The sequence below is a fragment of the Grus americana genome, chromosome 7 (assembly GCF_028858705.1).
Source record: "Grus americana isolate bGruAme1 chromosome 7, bGruAme1.mat, whole genome shotgun sequence".
In the NCBI taxonomy this organism is placed as follows: domain Eukaryota; kingdom Metazoa; phylum Chordata; class Aves; order Gruiformes; family Gruidae; genus Grus; species Grus americana.
This window is the reverse complement of record NC_072858.1, coordinates 25416-44956: the sequence shown is the minus strand read 5'-3', so window position 1 is coordinate 44956 and position 19541 is coordinate 25416. Positions and strand designations below refer to the sequence as shown.

At 41.8% G+C, this 19541-nt stretch overlaps 1 protein-coding gene across 17 annotated transcripts in view; it reads left to right on the top strand.

The window, feature by feature from the left end:
- ALDH18A1 (aldehyde dehydrogenase 18 family member A1) overlaps positions 1 to 19200 on the top strand; it is a 40974-nt gene extending 21774 nt beyond the window's left edge. For all 17 annotated transcript variants that reach the window (XM_054832491.1, XM_054832484.1, XM_054832479.1 and 14 more), the window contains 11 exons: positions 466 to 590; positions 4121 to 4265; positions 6818 to 6891; positions 7558 to 7657; positions 8777 to 8997; positions 12566 to 12703; positions 12813 to 13008; positions 13159 to 13280; positions 15619 to 15805; positions 17319 to 17414; positions 18407 to 19200. In XM_054832491.1, the coding sequence (XP_054688466.1) occupies positions 466 to 590; positions 4121 to 4265; positions 6818 to 6891; positions 7558 to 7657; positions 8777 to 8997; positions 12566 to 12703; positions 12813 to 13008; positions 13159 to 13280; positions 15619 to 15805; positions 17319 to 17414; positions 18407 to 18588 (1586 nt within the window). In that variant the 3' untranslated portion in view covers positions 18589 to 19200. The remainder of the gene's footprint in view (positions 1 to 465; positions 591 to 4120; positions 4266 to 6817; positions 6892 to 7557; positions 7658 to 8776; positions 8998 to 12565; positions 12704 to 12812; positions 13009 to 13158; positions 13281 to 15618; positions 15806 to 17318; positions 17415 to 18406) is intronic.
- Positions 19201 to 19541: the final 341 nt, after the last annotated feature.

Sequence of the window (19541 nt, the reverse complement as noted above, 5' to 3'; positions counted from 1 at the left end):
CAGAATTCCATAGTTACCCTTTTTACATATTGCCGAATTGCTCAGTTTATTGCTGTACAACCCAACATTCAAGAATATCATCTGAGATTTTGGTGAGGACGACTATCCTTTGCCTGTTAAGTCGTGGGCTTTTATATGCAAGCCTTGATTCTGAATATAGAAAAGCCGTAAACTGTAACCTCAACCAAACGTCACTCTCTCCCAGCTTGCATGCTGCTATTCAGCATGTGGGTTTTCAGTTTCTTATTCATTATGCTTTCAGTAAAGCTATATTTCTTGAGTCTGCCTGTTAGGTGTTTCATGCTTTCAGTCCCACAAAAAGCAGGGTTCAGTGAAAGTTTTCAATCCTGTAAAGTGGAATACAGCTTTTTCAACCTCATGGACTTTTTTTTTTCTTCTTTTTTCATGGGTGAGCTTTGGAGATGAGAGTATATAACACTAACAGATTTTTATTATTTATTTCAGGACTCTTTGACAGCCCTCCAGGATCTGATGATGCAAAGCTCATTGACATATTCTACCCAGGAGACCAGCAGTCTGTAACATTTGGAACCAAATCCCGAGTGGGAATGGGAGGCATGGAAGCCAAGGTAGAAATACAGAACATTTGTTTTCTTATTGGGAAGGAAAGGGAAATGTGGGAAGGGGAGATAGATGAGATGATTGTGCTGCCGTTCAGATGGATCTTGACAGGCTGCAGAAATGGGCAGACAGGAACCTTATGGAGCTCAATAATGAGCGATGCAGAGTCCTACCCCTAGCGAGAACAACTCCGTTCACCAGTATAGGCTGGGGAGTTGGCTGGCAGGAAAGCAGGTTCACTGAAAAGGTCATAGGGGTCCTGGTAGGCACCAAGTGGAATGTGAGCCAGCAATATGCCCTGTGGGCAAAGCAGGCCAGCAGCATACTGAGGTGCATTAGAAAGAACATAGCCAGCAGGTCGAGGGAAATTATTATTTCCCTCTACGCAGCCCAAGTGAGACCACATCTGTAGTGTTGTGTCTAGTTCTGGACACCGCAGTACAAGAAGGACATGGCATACATACGTGGGGGAGCCGTGAATGTGATTAAAGGACTGGAGCATCTGTCACACTAGGAGAGGCTGAGAGCTAGGACTGTTTACCCTGGAAAAGAGAAGATTTGTGTATAAATACCTGAAGGGAGGGTGAAGAGAACACAGAGCCAGACTCTTCCCTGTATCCAGGGAACAGACAAGAGGCAATGGGCACAGACAGAAATACAAAAAATTAAGTTGAGATGTAAGAATTTTATGGTGAGGTTGCTGAAGCACTGGAGAGCTTGTGGAATCTCCATGTTTGGAGATGTTCAAAACCTGACTGGATTGTGTCTGGCGTAACGTGCTATAGTTGACCCTACTTTGAGCAGGCAGTTGGACTATATGATCTCCAGAGATCCTTTCCGGCCTCAGCTATTCTGCGAGTACCCTGTAATGGTCTGTGGGTCCCTTTAGCTTCTCTCTTAGGTCCACATGAATTGAAAAGAGCAATTAATGAATTACAGTCCAATAGTTTGTAAAATGTGACATTTGAAAGTATGTTAAGTTGGTGTTGTAAATTAAAATAAGAGTTAGTCCTCACTCCTTTCTTATGTGATAATCCAAAGACTTTGGGAAACCCTGTCACTTGAATCTCATATGATACCTCTGTCTCCTGTCTGAGTTTGTACATGTGTTGTTTGCTTCTGAAGGATGCATTGGTGGAGACCAAGGTATTTTAGTTCTTGAGTACAAGATTAATAGAGGTAGGAGGGCCGATGGTTTTTAGTGCTATGTACAGTCAGATGCCCTCAGTATTCATTGCTGTGAGTGCATAAACATGGTTGTGGTTGTGGTGTGAGTGCATAAACATGGTTGTGGTGTGAGTGCATAAACATGGTTGTGGTGTGAGACTTCAGCATGGCTCTCGTGATGCTGGGATATGCGCTACGGTAGTATTAATTGGTGCAGGTTTCCTAAGGACACTTTTGGAGGGTTGTCTATAGAAACTGAAGTAGATTTTGACTAAGCAGGGAAAGGCTAAAGTGAAATTTTTCACCAGTTATGTTTTATTTCATTTTCTGAAGAATCAGGTAAGGCAGACTTCAGTATCAAGAGTGTGGACTGGAAGGTGGCAAAAGGAGGCGGCGTTTGAGTGTTCTTTTTCTAACTATGGGAGGTAAAGAGCATATTTAGAAACAACTTTCCTTTGATCTGGCTTCTGGAATAGTTCAAACCATTCCAGATACTGAGGGGAAAGTTGCCAAAGTCAGAGAGTACTTGTATTGTAAAAATAATAATAATCTGTTAGAGATATTTGGAGTCTGAGTCACATAGAGGCAGCCCTCAATGCTGCTGTTCTAACAAAAATTTGTTAGAGTTGAGAATTGGGTGATATTTTTGGAAAACTAACATCGATAATAGAATAAACAGATGGTAGCTCAAAGTACAAATCTTGATTATCAGCAGGAAACTTGAGCAAAAATGGAGCACTTGATGGTCTTGCGGTAGTCAAGAGTTTACTGTGATAGTATATCTGACAGGTGGTGTCTCCCAGTGAATATGGGCTGTAATACCTAATTGTAGAACTGTATTAGGAAGGTGAGGAAGCAGAGAAGCTATTGCATTAAAATAAATGACACGTAATTAAATATAGTGGTGGGATACTGCTGTCCATACCTTGATCACAAAAAGAAACAAAGGAGACCACAGGCAGTACCTCTTCAGTAGGTAACATCTGGGATTTGGGTTTGTGCTTTTGTATTTTGGCGTGAACTAGTGAAATATTGGAGGGGGAGGGAATTTTAGAGAAATCATGTTATGATGCCTTAAACAATGGGGCAAGTGAGTGGAAAGAGGCTAATCTTAGGACTAGTCAGTACATCGGTATTTCAAAGGACCCTTATTAATAAGCTAATCTTGCTGTAAGCTTAACATTCTGTAGAAGGACTAAGAAAACCAGTACGCCAACACTGAAGTTCAGAAAGGCAACTCATGTTGCCCTTCATGTTAGTGCAATGCCTACAAAGATACTGCCCCTAAATTTCATAGAACTCTTGTTGATCGTGATGCCTGCCCCCCCCGCCCACCCTCTGTGACAGCCTTTAGCACATAGGTGATCTGGTAATATCGTTGATTGCAGTTCCCAGTCAGATTGGTTTTGTTTCAGACTTCCTTCTTGCCTTAGAATCTTATCCATGTTGCTTCTATACATTGCTTAGTCTGCTGTGGTCCTGACCTTTGAAGATGACACCTAAATGCTATACTTACAGAATTCTCCTCCAAAATAACAACAAAAGGTGGGAAGGATGCCAAATAAAAAGCATATAATTCCAAACTGAAGAAGTGCAAAGTCTTCAGATAGAGCCTAGTGAAAGAAACAGCCATTGAGACCGTAGGTGTACTCCCAAGCAAAAAGTAGAAGCAAATAAATAAAAAATCCAATGAGAATGTGAACAGGAAATGTGAACAAAGTAGGTAAAAACTTTGTGTGGAAACCTGAGTAACTCTTCAGCAAACTTCATAGCTTCACCAAAGGCTTATGAACAATGAGAATGCCTCCACATCTTAAGGAGATCCCGAGGAGTGCTTAGGCTGATCAAGCTTTAAGGGAGTAATTTAGACAGCTGAAGGTATTGAATAATATTTTGTTATATGGTAATGGCTAGGACATGAGCAAGAACAGTGCTCTACAGTACAAGTAATAACACGTGGTCACTTAAAGTGGGTTAATTATTGATGGCTAATCAATGTCAGGGAAGTTGGCAACAGAATCTTTTGAAAAAAGAAAATTAGGTTTTTCAAACAGTAAGAAGTACTTGCAACATAACATAATGGTGAAAAAAACATACGACCAAAGTACACTTGCAGAAGTCTTGAAAAAAGCAGGCTGCTGGGAAGGTTTGAAGTGCGCTTATCAAGTGGCAGCTAGTTAAGGAAGGGAAGGAAAAGAGCGAATACATGATCTCATTCAGTGCTACATTATGGAAATGCCTGGTGTGTTGAATGCTCTTCGAAAGCATAAGTGCTCAGTCTGGAGATCAAAGTGGAGCAGGAAGTCTTGCTGAGAGCGGTGATTCAAACAACAAGTGAATTTCCTGGAACTGGCTCTGTCCTTCACTGTAGGTGAAAGCAGCTCTGTGGGCCCTCCAAGGAGGCACCTCTGTAGTGATTGCAAATGGAACCCACCCAAAGATCTCGGGTCATGTCATCACAGATATTGTGGAAGGGAAAAAAGTTGGAACATTTTTTTCAGAGGTGAAACCTGCAGGTGAGTACAGAGGTAATGTGTACCTTGAGAGTTGTAGAGATTTCCCAAAAGGTTAGAGTTGAAATTTGGCTAGACCTGTACAATAACTGGGAAAACACGCTGCTTGAAAAATGGATTTTGAAAGGTATTTTCTAAAGTAGGAATAGAAAATGTTGAATCCTCTGCTGTGGTTCCATCCATCTGATAAATTGCTACATCAGACTTCCATTTGAAGAGTGCAATGAGTAGAACTTTTACGCTTTTTAGTCTTAGGGGTTATCATCTAGTATTGAAGATTTCAGTGTGAAAATGTGGACATAGAATGTGCTGCTGAACTAAGATAGTGTTTAGTTTTATTTCTTATCACAAATTCCTTTTACTACTCAGCCTTCTGGTATGGTAGGTAGGAATGTTTTCCTGCCGCTGCATTGCTGGGATAGTGTAACATTTGCTGGAGAAAGTCAGACCGAAGATCTGTGACCTTAGCAGAACAGGAAATTACGGAGTGATACTTTGACTTGCACTTTGTCAAGCGAATTTCTTTGTGTATAATAATCCACAATCGATTTCTTGTATGAATTTGTTGAATAATCCTTTGAACCTGTGTAAAGACTTAGCATCCACAGGGTTCTCTCTGTCACGATAGTGAAGAGCCTTAACTAGATACTGTGTGTAAACTCTGGAGCTACAACTATGTGAAGAACTGCTTGCTTTAATTTGGGTTTGGAGGGGTGGGGAAGGTTTTGAATTTTCTTCCTGATAGCTTCGTTTGATGCCCCTACTGCTTGAAAAATAGTCTTTCCACTCATCATCCCTCTTCCACATGAAAGAAATTGGGTCTTAGACATTTTGTACCGAAGCTGTTCCAAAAACTTGGTCATCCCCGTTTCTTTTGTTCAAAACTGTTTTCATTCTATTGTTGCCTTTTTGAGATGGGCAAAAGTAAAAATTTCACTTAGTGTTCAAGATGCAAATGAAGCTTTAATTTATGAGATGGCAGGACTAACTGAGTTCTGGTAAGATTGATGTTATGTTTTCCAGGCCTTTTCCAATAATTCCAAACATTTAATTTGCTTTTTGATGTTGATGTTCACTGAGATGATGTTTTCATAGTATTATTTGTTACAATACTAAGGTTTGATTTTTCCTTTTCCCCTCTACATCGCTTCATGTTTATCTGGTTTGAATTACGCTTGCTGTTTCGTGACCTAGTGCCTTGGCTGCGGAGGAAATCACGGAATTGCAGAATGGATGAGGTTGGAAGGGACAGTCTGAGAGATGACAGGGTCATCTGGTCTTACCCCCTGTTCAAGCAGGTTGACCAGGACTGTGTCGAGACAGCTTTTGAATATCTCCAAGAATGGAGACGTTGCAACCTCCCTGGACAACCTGTGTCAGTGCTCGAGCATCATCGTAGTGCAAAAGTGCTTCCTGATGGGAGGCACCTCCTGTGTTTCAGTTTGTGTCCATTGCCTCTTGTGAGCACCACTGAAAAGAACCGGTCTCCATCTTCTTTACACCCTCCCCTCAGGTATTTGTACGTACTGAGGAGATTCCCCCCTGAGCCTTCCTCTCCAGGCTAAACCGTCCCGGCTCTTTCAGCCTTTCCTTGTGTAAGACAGGCTCCAGTCCCTTCATCATCTTTGCAGCCCTTTGTTGGACTCTCTCCACAGTGTCCACGTCTCTCTTGTACTGGGGAGCCCAGAACTGGGCACAGTACTCCAGGTATGGCCTCACCAGTGGATTATTATACACAAAGAAATTCGCTTGGCTTAAAGCGCAAGTCAAATTGCTTTGGCAATTTTCAGTCGGACCCTTATTAAATAGAAGTCGGGTCATATTTATCACCTTCAGCTCATCTGGTTTAGAGGCAATTTCAGGAGAGTTAAAAATCGCAGCTTAATTTATCCATGAGCTACTTGCGAACTCTTTGGGGAAGCGTTACCTGAACCTGGTGACTTGTTTTGAAATAGAAACAGAAGTAACCTGCTGCATATCATTTCAGTTTGAGACAGATTCTTTGAGGCCCTGACAGGAAAAAAAAAAAAAGAAAAGAAAAAACCCCACCTTTCTTCTATAGGATATATTCTAAAATGCCTACAGGGAGAGACAGAGGGAAAGCAATTTTTCTGATGGCTGTTACTCAGATTGGGTTTTGGCTTCCATGATTGTACATTCCCATGCTATTTTGTAATCCTTTCTCATTTCCTCAGTTGGATGCTTTTCAGAGTTTGCCTCCTTTCTTTCAGTAGCCTGCTGCGCCCCGAGACTTAGCTATCCTGGTGTCCTTTTGCCCTTTGTCAAGTCTTCTTGATACATGGTGCACACTTGCAGAATGGTCACCTTACAGAATCTCTGCGCTGACTCTTTACGTTCGGGGACTATAGCAGTATTTTTGTGTCAGGTACAGATTTTCCTGGGTTCGCATACAACAGATTTCTTGAATATGTTTGTTTAAGACTCTGTACCTGCTTTCCTGCTTTGAGCAGAGAATCGGAAGATGGAAGGGCTAGTGCTCACTTCCACATGTGCTGTTACTTTGTCTGCATGGCATATTTTTGGTTTTCTTGCAGGTCCTACAGTAGAGCAGCAGGGTGAAATGGCTCGAGCTGGTGGCAGGACCCTGGCGGCTCTACAGCCGGAGCAGGTGACAGAACAATATGACCTCACTTGTTGGGCTTGTGAACGTGCGGCAAGTTTTACAGCATGGATTTATAACACAAATGAGCCCCTTGGGACAAGAATCTGTTATTTGTGTGCCAGATCCATTATTTGGATTGTAGCATGCTTAAAGAGATGAGAAGAGCAGAAAGATAATGTACCTTGGGGATTAAATAATATATACTTTCACGTGGGGTCCATAAAAAAATTTAATAGCGTAAAATATCGCACAGAAGCAAATTGTGATCAGAGCTGCTGAAGAATTGACTGGTTAACTTGCTCCATTCACCCCTGTGTGTAATGTGTGCAAAAGAGGAGCTGTAGACAATCAATTACTGCTCTGCAGCTGGATAGCTAAAATGTGGCATCTGTTGTGAAGATGACAAGGTGGTCTTAAAGGAAGAACATTATGGGTTTGGTGAAGAAGACTGGGCATGGAAAACAAGATAATAAAAAGCAAAGTAAAGGCTGAAGCAGTGTTCAGCCTCATCTTTCAATGTGCTGCAGGCTGGAAAAATCAGCTGGCCCCAAGTATTTGGGGAGTCAAGACAGTGAGAGGCTGTGGTCAACATAAATGGACCGAAGGGGGCCAGATGTCAAATAGCATGGATTTTGTGTAACAAGCCAGTTCAGAAACTGTTTTCTGTTACAGAGAGCGGAGATTATTTATCGTCTTGCTGACTTACTAACTGACCAGAGAGAAGAAATTCTTTTGGCAAACAAAAAGGACTTAGAAGAGGCTGAAAATAAAGGTAATATTTCAAGTCCTTCCATGGTAGTCTTGTTGTCTTGACCCTCTCTGGGCCTCGAAGGAAACAAGGAGAACTAGAATCTTCTGTCACCTGGGATTGGGTAGTATGGCCGTCACAGATTAGTGAACCCAGGACCATGAGAGTTTGGCGGTGTAAACAGCTGCAGCTTCCTTAATTACATAAAACAGATGCCTTCATCAGAAGATACCAAGGCCTTGCAAAACACCAAGCAGTGTATTGTAAAATAAATAAATAAACAAAACACTAGTCCTCCATTTTGCCAAAGAAGGCTCACTTTAGAAATGGAATATAACAAACATCATGTCTGTTAGTGTCATGCATACAGTGAATATTTTCTGGGCTGGTTAAGATAATGTTTGTCCCCTGAGAGGAAGGCTGTCATCTCTATACTTAAATTGATGCTCTCCAAAAAGAACTGTGTCACCTTCTGATTGAGGAAGGTTCTCTCTAGATGGCTTGGGTTAAACCCACTGATGCATTCATTGAGAAGTTGGGATTGGGATGTGTACATATAGGGATAGCAAATGTACGAAAATGACACATCATGGATTGTAATACTTGGTAGAAGATGCCAGGGAACCATTTTTTACTGACCAGAGTACTTGAGGGGACATCGCTGGGTTAACTTACCGTCTGAACATGTTCAGACTAGAAAATTCAGGCAGTTCTTGCCCAGTCTGAACAGAAATGCTGTGCATGCGTCTTCTATGGGATTTCTATCTGTAAAATAGAAAGATGAAATTACTGCCCAAACCTTGCAGAAATACTGCAAGGGTAGAAATTTGGAAGAAATTCAGACATATAGCAGTACTTGAAATAGGACAAAGCTTATCTTTGTGGATGTTGATGTCGCTTCATGTACAAATCACTTAAACTGCATTAAGTGAAAATGTGGTGCTGGGTGACATCATTGTCACCTTTGAGTGGTCTTATTGTGGCTACCGGACTTAATGCTGTGCATTTTTCATCTCAGGTAGGTTTTTTGCTAGGCCGTGGGAAATATCTGAATTTTGCTGAGGTTCACCACTTGTTTAAGTCGCTTTTGCTTCGGCCTAGGCAGACCAATCTATCTCCAGCACAACTTTTTCTTTCTTTTAGGGAGATTGGCACTTCCTTTGTTGAAACGTCTAAGTCTGTCTACATCAAAGCTGAACAGCTTGGCTATTGGTCTGCGTCAAATTGCAGCATCCTCGCAGGACAGCGTCGGCCGTGTAATTCGGCGAACACGAATAGCAAAAGACCTGGATTTGGAGCAGGTGACAGTGCCTATTGGCGTCCTTCTTGTGATCTTTGAGTCCCGTCCTGACTGTCTTCCACAGGTATGTAAGGAGGGCAGGTTACACTGTTGGGAATTCTTTGATGACAACAGAAAGGGTATTTCTGTTGGTGAGCAATTGTGAGGCTGCAAGAAGTCTTGCCTCAAAGAACTCTTGCTTGGCTTCCAAAATTGATTTTGTTGGCACCCCTGTTTTTCCTGCAGGGACATTCTCAGTGCTTCTGCAGTGTTCAGAGTTATTCAGGCCTGTTTTGGGGGGGTTGGTTGGTTGGTTTGTTTGTTTTAAACCAGACATATAGAAGGAGTTATCTTACATTCAGATGGTGCAGTTCCTGCCTGTGTCTTACAAATGTATGTTCAGTGCCTACCTCAGAGCTTGGGAGGCTCCTATCAATGAGTGCTTGTTTTATCAAAGTCCACGCTGCATACAGCTGAACTGCAGGCTGGGATTAAACAGGAACTGTTTAATACAGATGCTAGTAATTAACTGTAACTGTTAGGAATACATGATTAAAAAAAAAAAAGGCAAAAAATAAAAAAAAGCTGAGCACAGAAGTTGCAGGCTTTGAGTGGCCTGTCCTGTACTGATACTGTTTGTGTGCAGTGAGGCAGAATGATAGCTTTTGCTCAGTCGTAGTGAGATGGGTGCAAGGAATAATGGTGTTCTAAGTTCTTAAGTACTGAAGTTGCTGGAAAGGCTAGTGAAAATCTCAAATAGTGTACTGTAAGTGAATGTAACTTATCTTGTGCCGGGAATAAGGCAGGCATCTTAAAGACAAATACGTTCATCTGCAGCGCTGTGTGCGAGTATTGCTGTAAGTGCTGTTATAATGCATGAAAATATGGGAGCAGAACTAAGGTTGCAGAGGCAACCTTGATCTTATTTTCTAACTCCCAACTACTTCACTGAGCAACTGTACTAGATTTTAAAAAGAAAACAAGAAAACCTTCATTATCAACACTATTTCCCACAATTAACATTAGGTGTCCAGGAAGATTGATTGAGGAGTTCTCTAACGTATGAGCAGGTGTTTGAGGAGGAAGTGATGGGTACAGGCACTTTTAAAGGGAAGTGAGACTCAACCAGCTTGGTACTTAGGGCCTGAATTTTGTCAGTGGTCCCCATTTCATACTGAGAGGGAGTACGCTCTGGGCAAGGTTCCCATGAAATAAAAAGGCATTAGTCTCCCTTGTCTACCATTATTAGCTCCTTGCTGCTAGCTCTGTTCCTCATAGAAAATGAGTATGTTTCCATCCTGAATTCTGTTCTGTCTCCCTAGTTTTCAACCCTGGTCTCTTGCATAGCTGATGTCTCCCTCTTTCCCCTCCTCTTTATCTTACCTTAAAACTTAGGCCAAACTGACTCTTGCTGGCTTTTTTCCCCCTCTTTTTTTGCAGACTTGGAATAGCTTGTGTTGGTAGTTAGTTGCATTTCTTCCTGCCAGCCTCCTGTCCTCGTACTCGCGTCAGGTTCTCTGATGCAACTTCAGAGGATCATCTCTGATACCTCTGCGTTGAATTGCATGGTTTCTGTCCCACGCTGTAGCTGATAGTAGGATGGGCTCTGAGTGCAGAGGAGCAGTTCCCTCCTCTTTAGTTTTTATTAGTGCATCTCATGCTTATTTGGGTAAGCAATTCAGGGGAAGTTTGACTTCGCGTGCTCGATTTGCTCCCTGGACATAGCTTACACAGAGTTAGGTCAGTACTCAAAGTTCAGTCTTGAGTTGCAGTAAAGGTGAAACAATTGCAGATTACCAGTTAAGATTTAATCAACTTCTAATGTGCATATACAAATAGCATGTTTGCCTCTAGTATAAGGCCAAATTGTCACTATCTTTCACAGACTACTTCTATAGATTACACCAAATCCACTTGTTGCTCAGAAGTATACTCATGCTCTACTATTATTTGACGGGACTGAACTGTTTTGAAACCCCTTACCTTCTATTCTCCTTTTAATCGCGAAAGTTTTTAATTTTTGTGTCTTAATTCTTGATTATTTTTTTCTTTTCATTTTTTCAAATCAGTTCATAACCTTTCCTTTAATCTCATGCATGCAGAGCAGAGTTCTTTATTTAAATAAGCTGATTTGTTAAGCTTTCTCTTGTGATACTGACCTTTGGAGAGGCAGATACTTACAAGATACTTTCAAAATACAATCAGACTGCGTCTTTTTCTGAAGTATTTCTTATTTTTCAATATTTCAATATTCTTTTCAAATTGCTGACAGCAGGGTGAGGTAGAATATCAAACATTGTGATTGTTGTTATCAATTTGATATTAGAAGGGGAAAGGAAGTGATCTGAGGAGATGTATCTGATGGGCTTAACGTTTTTCGGTGTGAATCAGCATCTAAAGTATGCCACTAAGCTAACTGCCTGTTTAGGTGTGAGCCTGGCTAATTCTGGCATCCCCATCTGAACAGCATACAACTGATATACTAATAAGTGCGGGTTTGGTGATGATACGTACAGATGATGATAATGATACATATGATTTTTCCCAGAAGATAGTAATACAGTAAATTAACTTCAAACGCTTAATTTGTTTGTTCTAAAAGGTTCTGGAGAAGACATGATTTTGTTTTCTAAAGGAGTGTATGCTATTTGTTTTTCAAATAGGTGGACAAATTGTGAGGCCATTGTGAATGGGATTGGGGTGAGGAAGACAAAAAGGGATACAAAAGTAAAATAAGTCTGGGAAGAGAGCTTTATCACATCGGACATATTCCTAGGTAGAAAAGTACAAAAAACTGAAACGAACAATAAAAAATCTACCACCACCCCTCTGTTAAAGAGGTTTTCATTTTAGTGGGGAAAACACCAATAAGACCTAGTGTCTGGAGATTGAACAAATTGAGTATATGTTTTCAACAGCAGAAACAATTCTTTATCTAACTTCCAAAAAGCGGTGGCTTCTTTGGAGCTTTTGGGTTGGTTTCAGGGGATTTGGTTTTGTTTGGTGTTTGTTTGGAGCTTTTTGGTCGGTTTGTTTGTTTGTTTTTTAAATATGGTCTAGTTGTGTTGCTGGACTCAAGTGGGTGAAATCTGGCACCTTAAACTGAAAGGCAACAACATCAGTCAGTTCCTTCTGGTTATAAACACGAAAGCAAAGTGATAAAGGTGATGCTGGGCCTATTGTCTTGGTGTTTTTTTCCCGCACACTTACAGCAACTGTTGTCTATTTATGACTTCTGGTTTAGACAGCATAATGAAAATGTTTTTCCTGCTCATAGGAAAAGCTCATTAGCCACTTTCTGCCAGAATGGTTAGGGACAAGAGTTCTTGCACCTAAAATTATTCTCCTTGCGGTGGTTGCCCACGCAGCTACCCAGTTCATGCCAGAGCCTGTGCCTAGGGTTTCCTCTGACTAGTCTGCTGCAGTCTCCCCCTGGCATTAGTACCCTGAAAACTCAAGTTTGTTCCTGAAACACTAGCACGTTTCATTTCTGGAGTTAAATGTGCTGTTACTTGTAATGATTTTTTGGCGTCATAAAATGAAAACCATAAATTAACATTAAAAATCCTGTTCTTAATCTGGGTTTTTGTGGGTGTTATTTCGGCAGAAGAGACAGATTACTTTTTTTTTTTTTAATAATTTTTTTCTGACAGGTGTCTGCTTTGGCCATAGCCAGTGGAAATGGCTTACTACTTAAAGGAGGGAAAGAAGCAGCACATAGCAATCAAATCCTTCATCATCTGACACAAGAAGCACTCTCCATTCATGGAGTCAAAGATGCGGTGCAACTAGTAAGTGCCTAGAATTAAATCAACATTTTCTTTGCTATGGTATGTATAAAAAGTATGGGCAGAACTTGAGAATTCAAACCGTAGACTGTTTGTATTGCAACTACCACAGGTGAACACAAGAGAGGAAGTAGAAGATCTCTGCCGTTTGGATAAGCTGATAGATCTAATCATTCCACGTGGTTCATCACAGCTAGTCAGGGATATCCAGAAAGCTGCTAAGGGAATCCCAGTGATGGGACATAGCGAAGGGATCTGCCATGTGTATGTGGACACGGATGCCAGCGTTGAGAAGGTCACACGAATAAGTAAGCTGGGAGAGGATGACTTGAATCTCATGGGTGTAATTGAACTTTGTATTCGGAGTATGCGATATGGTTATGATAATTGATAATTCGTGCTGTTCAAAATCTTTGTCGTAAATGTTATGTAACCAATTATCTGCTCTTAAACCTCAGTCAGAGACTCAAAGTGTGAATATCCTGCTGCCTGTAATGCTCTGGAAACTCTCTTAATTCATCGAGACTTGCTGAGAACCCCGTTGTTTGATCAGATCATAGACATGTTGAGAGTAGAACAGGTTAGTCACTCATACTTTTGTTTTGTGGTTGGTGGTTTTGGGGTTTTTTTCCTAACGCTTTAGAAGCATTTGGTCTGGCCAGTGTAGCCCTATTTAGTTTTATGATGGCATAACACTTAAGTTATCCATATGTCTCTTTGTACACACAAATGAACTTAGATTCTCTGCTTCTCCACGCAGCCCCAAGTTTTTTGGTAAAATGATCTGAAAGCAGCTTCTTCAGGACAGCTATGTGCCATTATTGGGATACAAATACTTCATTTTATATGGCAAAAATCATCTTCTGCCTTAGGGTTGTGTATATGCTTTTCTTTCTCTGCCCTTCTTAATTCTGACTTAATTGCTGTTAACCTCCCAGACACAAAGCCTCCTCTTCTTGAATCTCTTCATTTAGTTTCTTACCCAAGTGAATTCTCTTTCTGTTTTTCTCCTTTCTGTATCTGCTTCATACACATTTTTAAACCTTTCGTCCTTCATGCCCTTTATCCCCACCCATTTTCCCTCCTAGTAAGTCAAAGGAACAGTGAAAGGCCAGTATACTAATTAGTTGTCTTGACATGGGTAACGTTTTGTCAGTAAGGGTAGCAGAGATGCATCGGGAGAGAAATATCCATGAAGTGATGTGAATTGCACGTAAATTGAGGATTTTCACACAGCAGTATGTGTTTGGCAAATAGAGTGTACAGACAGTGATGAATGCAGGTAAAATAGAGAGGCCGTATGTTTTGATAATATTGAAATGGTCATAGTAAAAGAAGCTGATAGGTAGTCAGGAGCAAGTCCTCACTTGATGAATTTTTTTCTTGTCTTGTTTGGTTGTTTCTTGGGAAGAGTAGAGTGAAGGTAGATCTCTGGATTTTGGATGGGAGGAATGTGAGGACTAATGCATTTCCACTACCACCCACCCAACTCCTAATACAGTGGGGAGGATGTTACCTCTGTCTAATCTGACCTGACAAGAAGAAACATGCACATATTGGGCAGGATTATGCAATTAAAGTAATGTATAGTTGCATAAGAAAATGCCATTTTACAGATGCCTTCTTAAAAGCCTTCAAATTTTGCAGACTTGTGCCTTATTTCCTATTTATGTTTGTCTCGTCAGAATTTCCTGTGTTTCATTTGCATGTGGATTCCTCTGCTGTATCAGTTGTAAATTCTCTCTCATTGTTTAGGTGTCTCGGCTGCTATGATTAAACTCAGAGGTTGATAATGTGTTAGATCTTCTTTATAACAAATGAAAAATATCTGTGTGAGTTTTCTTGTTTTGGACCCAGTAACTCCTTTGTGTCTGAAACACATGCTTCAGAGAGGGCTGTTGTCAGTTTACAAAACAAAAGGGTAAAAGCTGTTTGAGATCTTAAGTCTTTTGTAGGTGCAAACTTGGAAGCATTCCTGTAGTTATTCTCTGCACTGCAGTCACTTTCTTAAAACAAGGGCTGGCTGTGGTATTTTAGCTGTTTTCCCTGTACTAGTGTTGTACTGTCCTCCTTCCTGATGACTTTCTAAGTGATGTGATTTCTTTCTAAGTGATTGCTTTAAATAATTGGAAATGAGTCCTGGACTAGGAGCATGTCATGGTAGGTAGCCAACCTAGCATGTCAGCTATTGTACCTTCTTTTGGTTCACCAATCTGCTAAGTTTCTCGAAGTGCAGGCTTATTTTTCTTACACGGCATGCAGCAAACATTTGATTCACAAATGTTGTGGATTAACCCCAGTCAGCAGCTAAGCACCATCCAGCCACTCGCTCGCTCTCCCCTGCCCCAAGTGGGACAGGGGCATTCAATAAGAGGAGCAAAAGCAAGGAACCTTTTGGGTTGAAATAAAGATAGTTTGATAAGGCAAAGGAAAGAGGAAGAAGGGGGGGAAACAAAAAAAACCACACAAGTGAGGCAAAGCTAATTACTTGCCATCTGTCACAAGTAGACCAATGGCCAGCCAGTCTCTGAGCAATGCCTACCTTCTTCAAAAACCCTCTCCCTTCAGTTTGTATTGTTGTGCGTGACATTATATGGTATGGAATATCCCTTTGGTCAGTTTGGGTCAGCTATTGTGGTCATGTCCCCTTCCAGCTTCCTGCACACTCCCAACCTTCTCTTCCCCCCCCCCAACTCTGTCCCCCTAGAGAGAAAGCATTGATGCTGTGCCATCTCTGATCAGCAGCGGCCAAAACATTGATGTGTTTTCAACACTGTTTTAGTCACAAGTCCAAAACATAGAACCATAGGTACTGCTATGAAGAAATTAATTCCATCCCACAGAGAGTACAAGAAGCCACACTTTCACCTGGAAGGCATTGGTCTGGTCAGCAGCCCAAAATGTTTCTGGTATTGCAGGTGAAGATTCATGCTGGACCAAAGTTTGCGTCTTACTTGACATTCAGCCCTTCAGAAGTGAAATCTCTCCGCACAGAATACGGGGACCTGGAGTGTTGCATTGAGGTGGTGGACAGTGTCCAAGAAGCTGTTGAACATATCCACAAGTACGGAAGTTCTCACACGGATGTTATCATAACAGAGAATGGTTAGTGATCAGTCTGCTTCCTTAAGCTACTGGTTTGGTTTGACTGCCAATTCTTGGTGTTTGTGTAACTACTTACATTGCAGTAGTTGTTCTTCTCTTGCGTCTGTAGTAGATACAACCAACTGGAGGCCTACGAGCTAAATGTGCCTGTAGTCCTGTTTAGCTCAGAGAAAACACTTTGTGTGGCCCTTATTCCGGGATGTTAAGGAGCGCGCTTGAGCAATAGGCTGATGGCAAGTCAGCATGTGCTCTTGCCAGGCAAATGGCTTTGTGTTCCTGTATTGTGCAGACTTACCGCATCAGAGGATTTTGCAGGAACATCTCCTTAACCCTGGAGATGTCCTTAGGCCTCTGAAGGCTGATGAGGTGAGCTTCTGTAGTACCTCACTGGAGAGAATAGGGTTTGTAGGGAATATCGGACTTTATCCACTTTGTCTTCCCGTGTCATTTTTATATCTTGCAAACAAGGACCACAAATGTTTTCCCCCTACTTCTCTCAGTCCTTTACTTCCTGCTTCTGCATCCCTTATATAAAAGCTGCATTTATCTCAACTCACGGTTTCTCGCCTCTTTGTTGTGAATTTGTGCTCCTTTGTGCAGCTCTGTGCTGCTCCCATGCCTAGCACCCCTCCTGCGTGGAGTTTGAACACTGTGCCAGTTTAAAACCTAGCTAGACCTGCGCCCAGCCAAAAGTTGACTCTCAGATCAAGCCTGGAACTCTTGAGAATCAGCCGCAGTAAGGTCATGTTGATCTGCAGCCGATCGGTGTGTGAGTCAAGCAGGCTTCTGTTTCTGTACCTCCCGCTGAGCTTAAATGAATGTCACTAAAAGGCGTGGATTTCATACCGTAACCCACTGCCACGGGACCTGATGCGCTGGTGATTTGCCAGGTTGTGTACTGGAAATAGAGCTGATCTCTAATGTTCATCTTGCTGCTAAGGGCAACTGACCTGCAGCTTACAGCCTTACGGGGAACAGAGTCTTCCAACTCCGCTTGAGCTTGCTTAGGTCTTGCACGTTCTGTGTTAAACTGGGTGAGTTGGCCAATTTCATGTGGCATTTCTGCATTGTATTTCCCAAGTATTACCTGCAATAGCAATTTAGTTTAGGGTTTTTCATTATCTGGAACAATTCCATGTTTGAGATTAATGGAGAGCTGACTCTGTCTCAGTTTGACTGCAAAATGGTGTTTGGGGCAGCTGTCCTCCCCAGTCATACAATTATCCCTGTTTGCAGGTTCTAGACTGGATATATTTAGAATTAGACATCTTTTTGCTTTCTTCTAATCTTTGCAAGCTGCTTGTAACATTTGCAGCTGTCTCTACTTGATAAGCATACTGGGAAGAAGGTATAAATGAACATGTTTTAGGCCAGGCTGTTTAAATACTGTCTGATAAGTTAGCATGTGAAAGTGGTATTGTTGTATCTGTTCGCTGTATTACATTGTGTTTATTGGGGTGCATGATCATTCTGTATGTACCTGATTTTATTTTTCTCTTTGCCTCTTTCCCAGAGAAAACAGCAGAGTTCTTCCTCCAGCATGTGGACAGCGCTTGTGTCTTCTGGAATGCCAGTACCCGATTCTCTGATGGCTATAGATTTGGACTTGGTAAGAGAGAAAATACTGCAGGAATGCGTCTGCTGTTGGTGAGAAGTGTGGCAGTCTGAATCCTGGAAGATAGTCTGTGATCTTACTGTCTAATATAAGGTTTTCAGGAAAAGTACCGTAGGAAAAGTTGAAGCCTAGACGTTTCATCCATGTGGAATAGCAGATAGTTTAATATCTCTTTCCTGCCAGAACTAGTTAATACTGCTATACGGACTATGTAGATTAATTTAGCTGTAGGGAGCAAAGATGTTTTGGATCCTTTGAAGCTCTCTTCAATCAGAATAAAGTAGGTTGCATGCATGTAGTGATAGAACAATGCAATGCTGGATCTGAAATTGGTGAACGGTTTTTCTTCTGTTTATTTTTTTACTGATGCTGTAAAGAATGCCATGCTTTGTTCCTGCTGGGCAGACTAAGCTGCTGTCTAGCGTGCCAGCCCTGCAGTGTTGAGGAATCAAAGGCAGGAACCAAACTGAGTATCGGTTGCTTGAATAAACAGGTGCACCTACTGTGAATTGCACAAGACAAGGGAAACATTCTTTCCAGAGGTAGAAGCTTTGAAATCTCTGTAGCAAGCTATTACTGTGCCAGCAGGAACATCCAGTGTTCCATGTGGTTAAAAAATTCTAGTTAGGGTCTTGCAATATCTCCTCAATATGATAAAAAAAAAGGACCTAAGATCACTGGCTTGTTTTGAGGATTAAACCCTCAGGAAACAAGTCTAAGATCCGTTACCCCTCTCTCTTACATCTCTCTTTCTGAAAGTAACTCTGTAGCAGCTAGAAGTATAAACATTACAACTTTTACTGTAATAATTAAGCTCCTCTAATTTTTAAATAAGGCAAACATAACTTCTGGCATTTGGAGAGGAGCAGAGGAAGGCAGGTCACTGAAAGGCAAGCAGCTGTTTTTACGTAAAGGTGCAAAACTGCTTAGTATGAAGCAAACATCTTCTGAGGATTAACTACCTTTACACTGTGTATTTCCTGTAGGTGCTGAAGTGGGAATTAGTACTTCTCGTATCCATGCACGTGGACCAGTGGGAATTGAAGGACTCTTAACTACAAAGTGGTTGCTGAGGGGGGACAATCATGTTGTTTCTGACTTCTCAGAGCATGGGAGCATGAAGTATCTTCATGAGAGCCTTCCTCTTCCTCAGAGAAATACCAACTGAGAACATCAGGGCTGGGGGGAAAACCCGGGATACAAATATTTCCTGAAGATGTTCAGGCTTCAGGGTGCTCTCTGGGAAGGGAGTTTTGTTTTTCATCTTCCAGAACATTGTTCTTGGTCACTGTGCAGTACAGTGAATACAAAATGATCCCATCTGTGAGATTTTTTTTCTTCCTCTGTTTCCTTAAATAGTATCTGCAAACTGACCTCACTTTTCCCAGACGCGGACTTCTTCAAAACATACAAGTATAACAAGGAAAAAAATGAAATATCTGCTGCATTCTTTTTTTATCCCAGTCCTCCCTATAGCAAGTATGCTTGGTGGTGGAGCATAACTTTTTTTTTCATACATTTTTGTTTTATTCAAATATCTGTTCAGGAGAACAAACTTTATACGGTGGTTTGTTTTTGGTTTTGTTTTTTTTCTCTTCAGTCTTCTGATCATGGCAGCTCTTGAAAGCTGGAAAGCTTTATACTTCCTTTGTATTTGATCACTCCTGTAATAGGGGGACAGATGTTCCAAATGCATTGTAAGTTTTTGACCAAGAAACCTTTTATATCTAATTTCTTTGTATTGTCGACTGTTGTAGATAAATAACACGCCTGTCCACTACATGAATTTTGTTACTTATATAAAACCAAAGAAAACTTTGGTACAAATAAAACTTAACGCTGCCCTTTGTGCACGGCAGGGAGGGGGTTCAGGCGTGCGCCTCGGGCGCCCTGCCCTGCCCTGCCCTGCCCTGCCCTGCCCTGCCCTGCCCTGCCCTGCCCTGCCCTGCCCTGCCCTCCCCTCCCCTCCCCTCCCCTCCCCTCCCCTCCCCTCCCCTCCCCTCCCTCGATGGCGGGCGGGCACGGCGGGCGGCTCGGCGCTGCCCCGCGTTACTCGCACAACCGTACTGCAGTACACCCTGCGCTCTGGCGCACCGCGGTTCAGCGGCACCTATGGCCGGC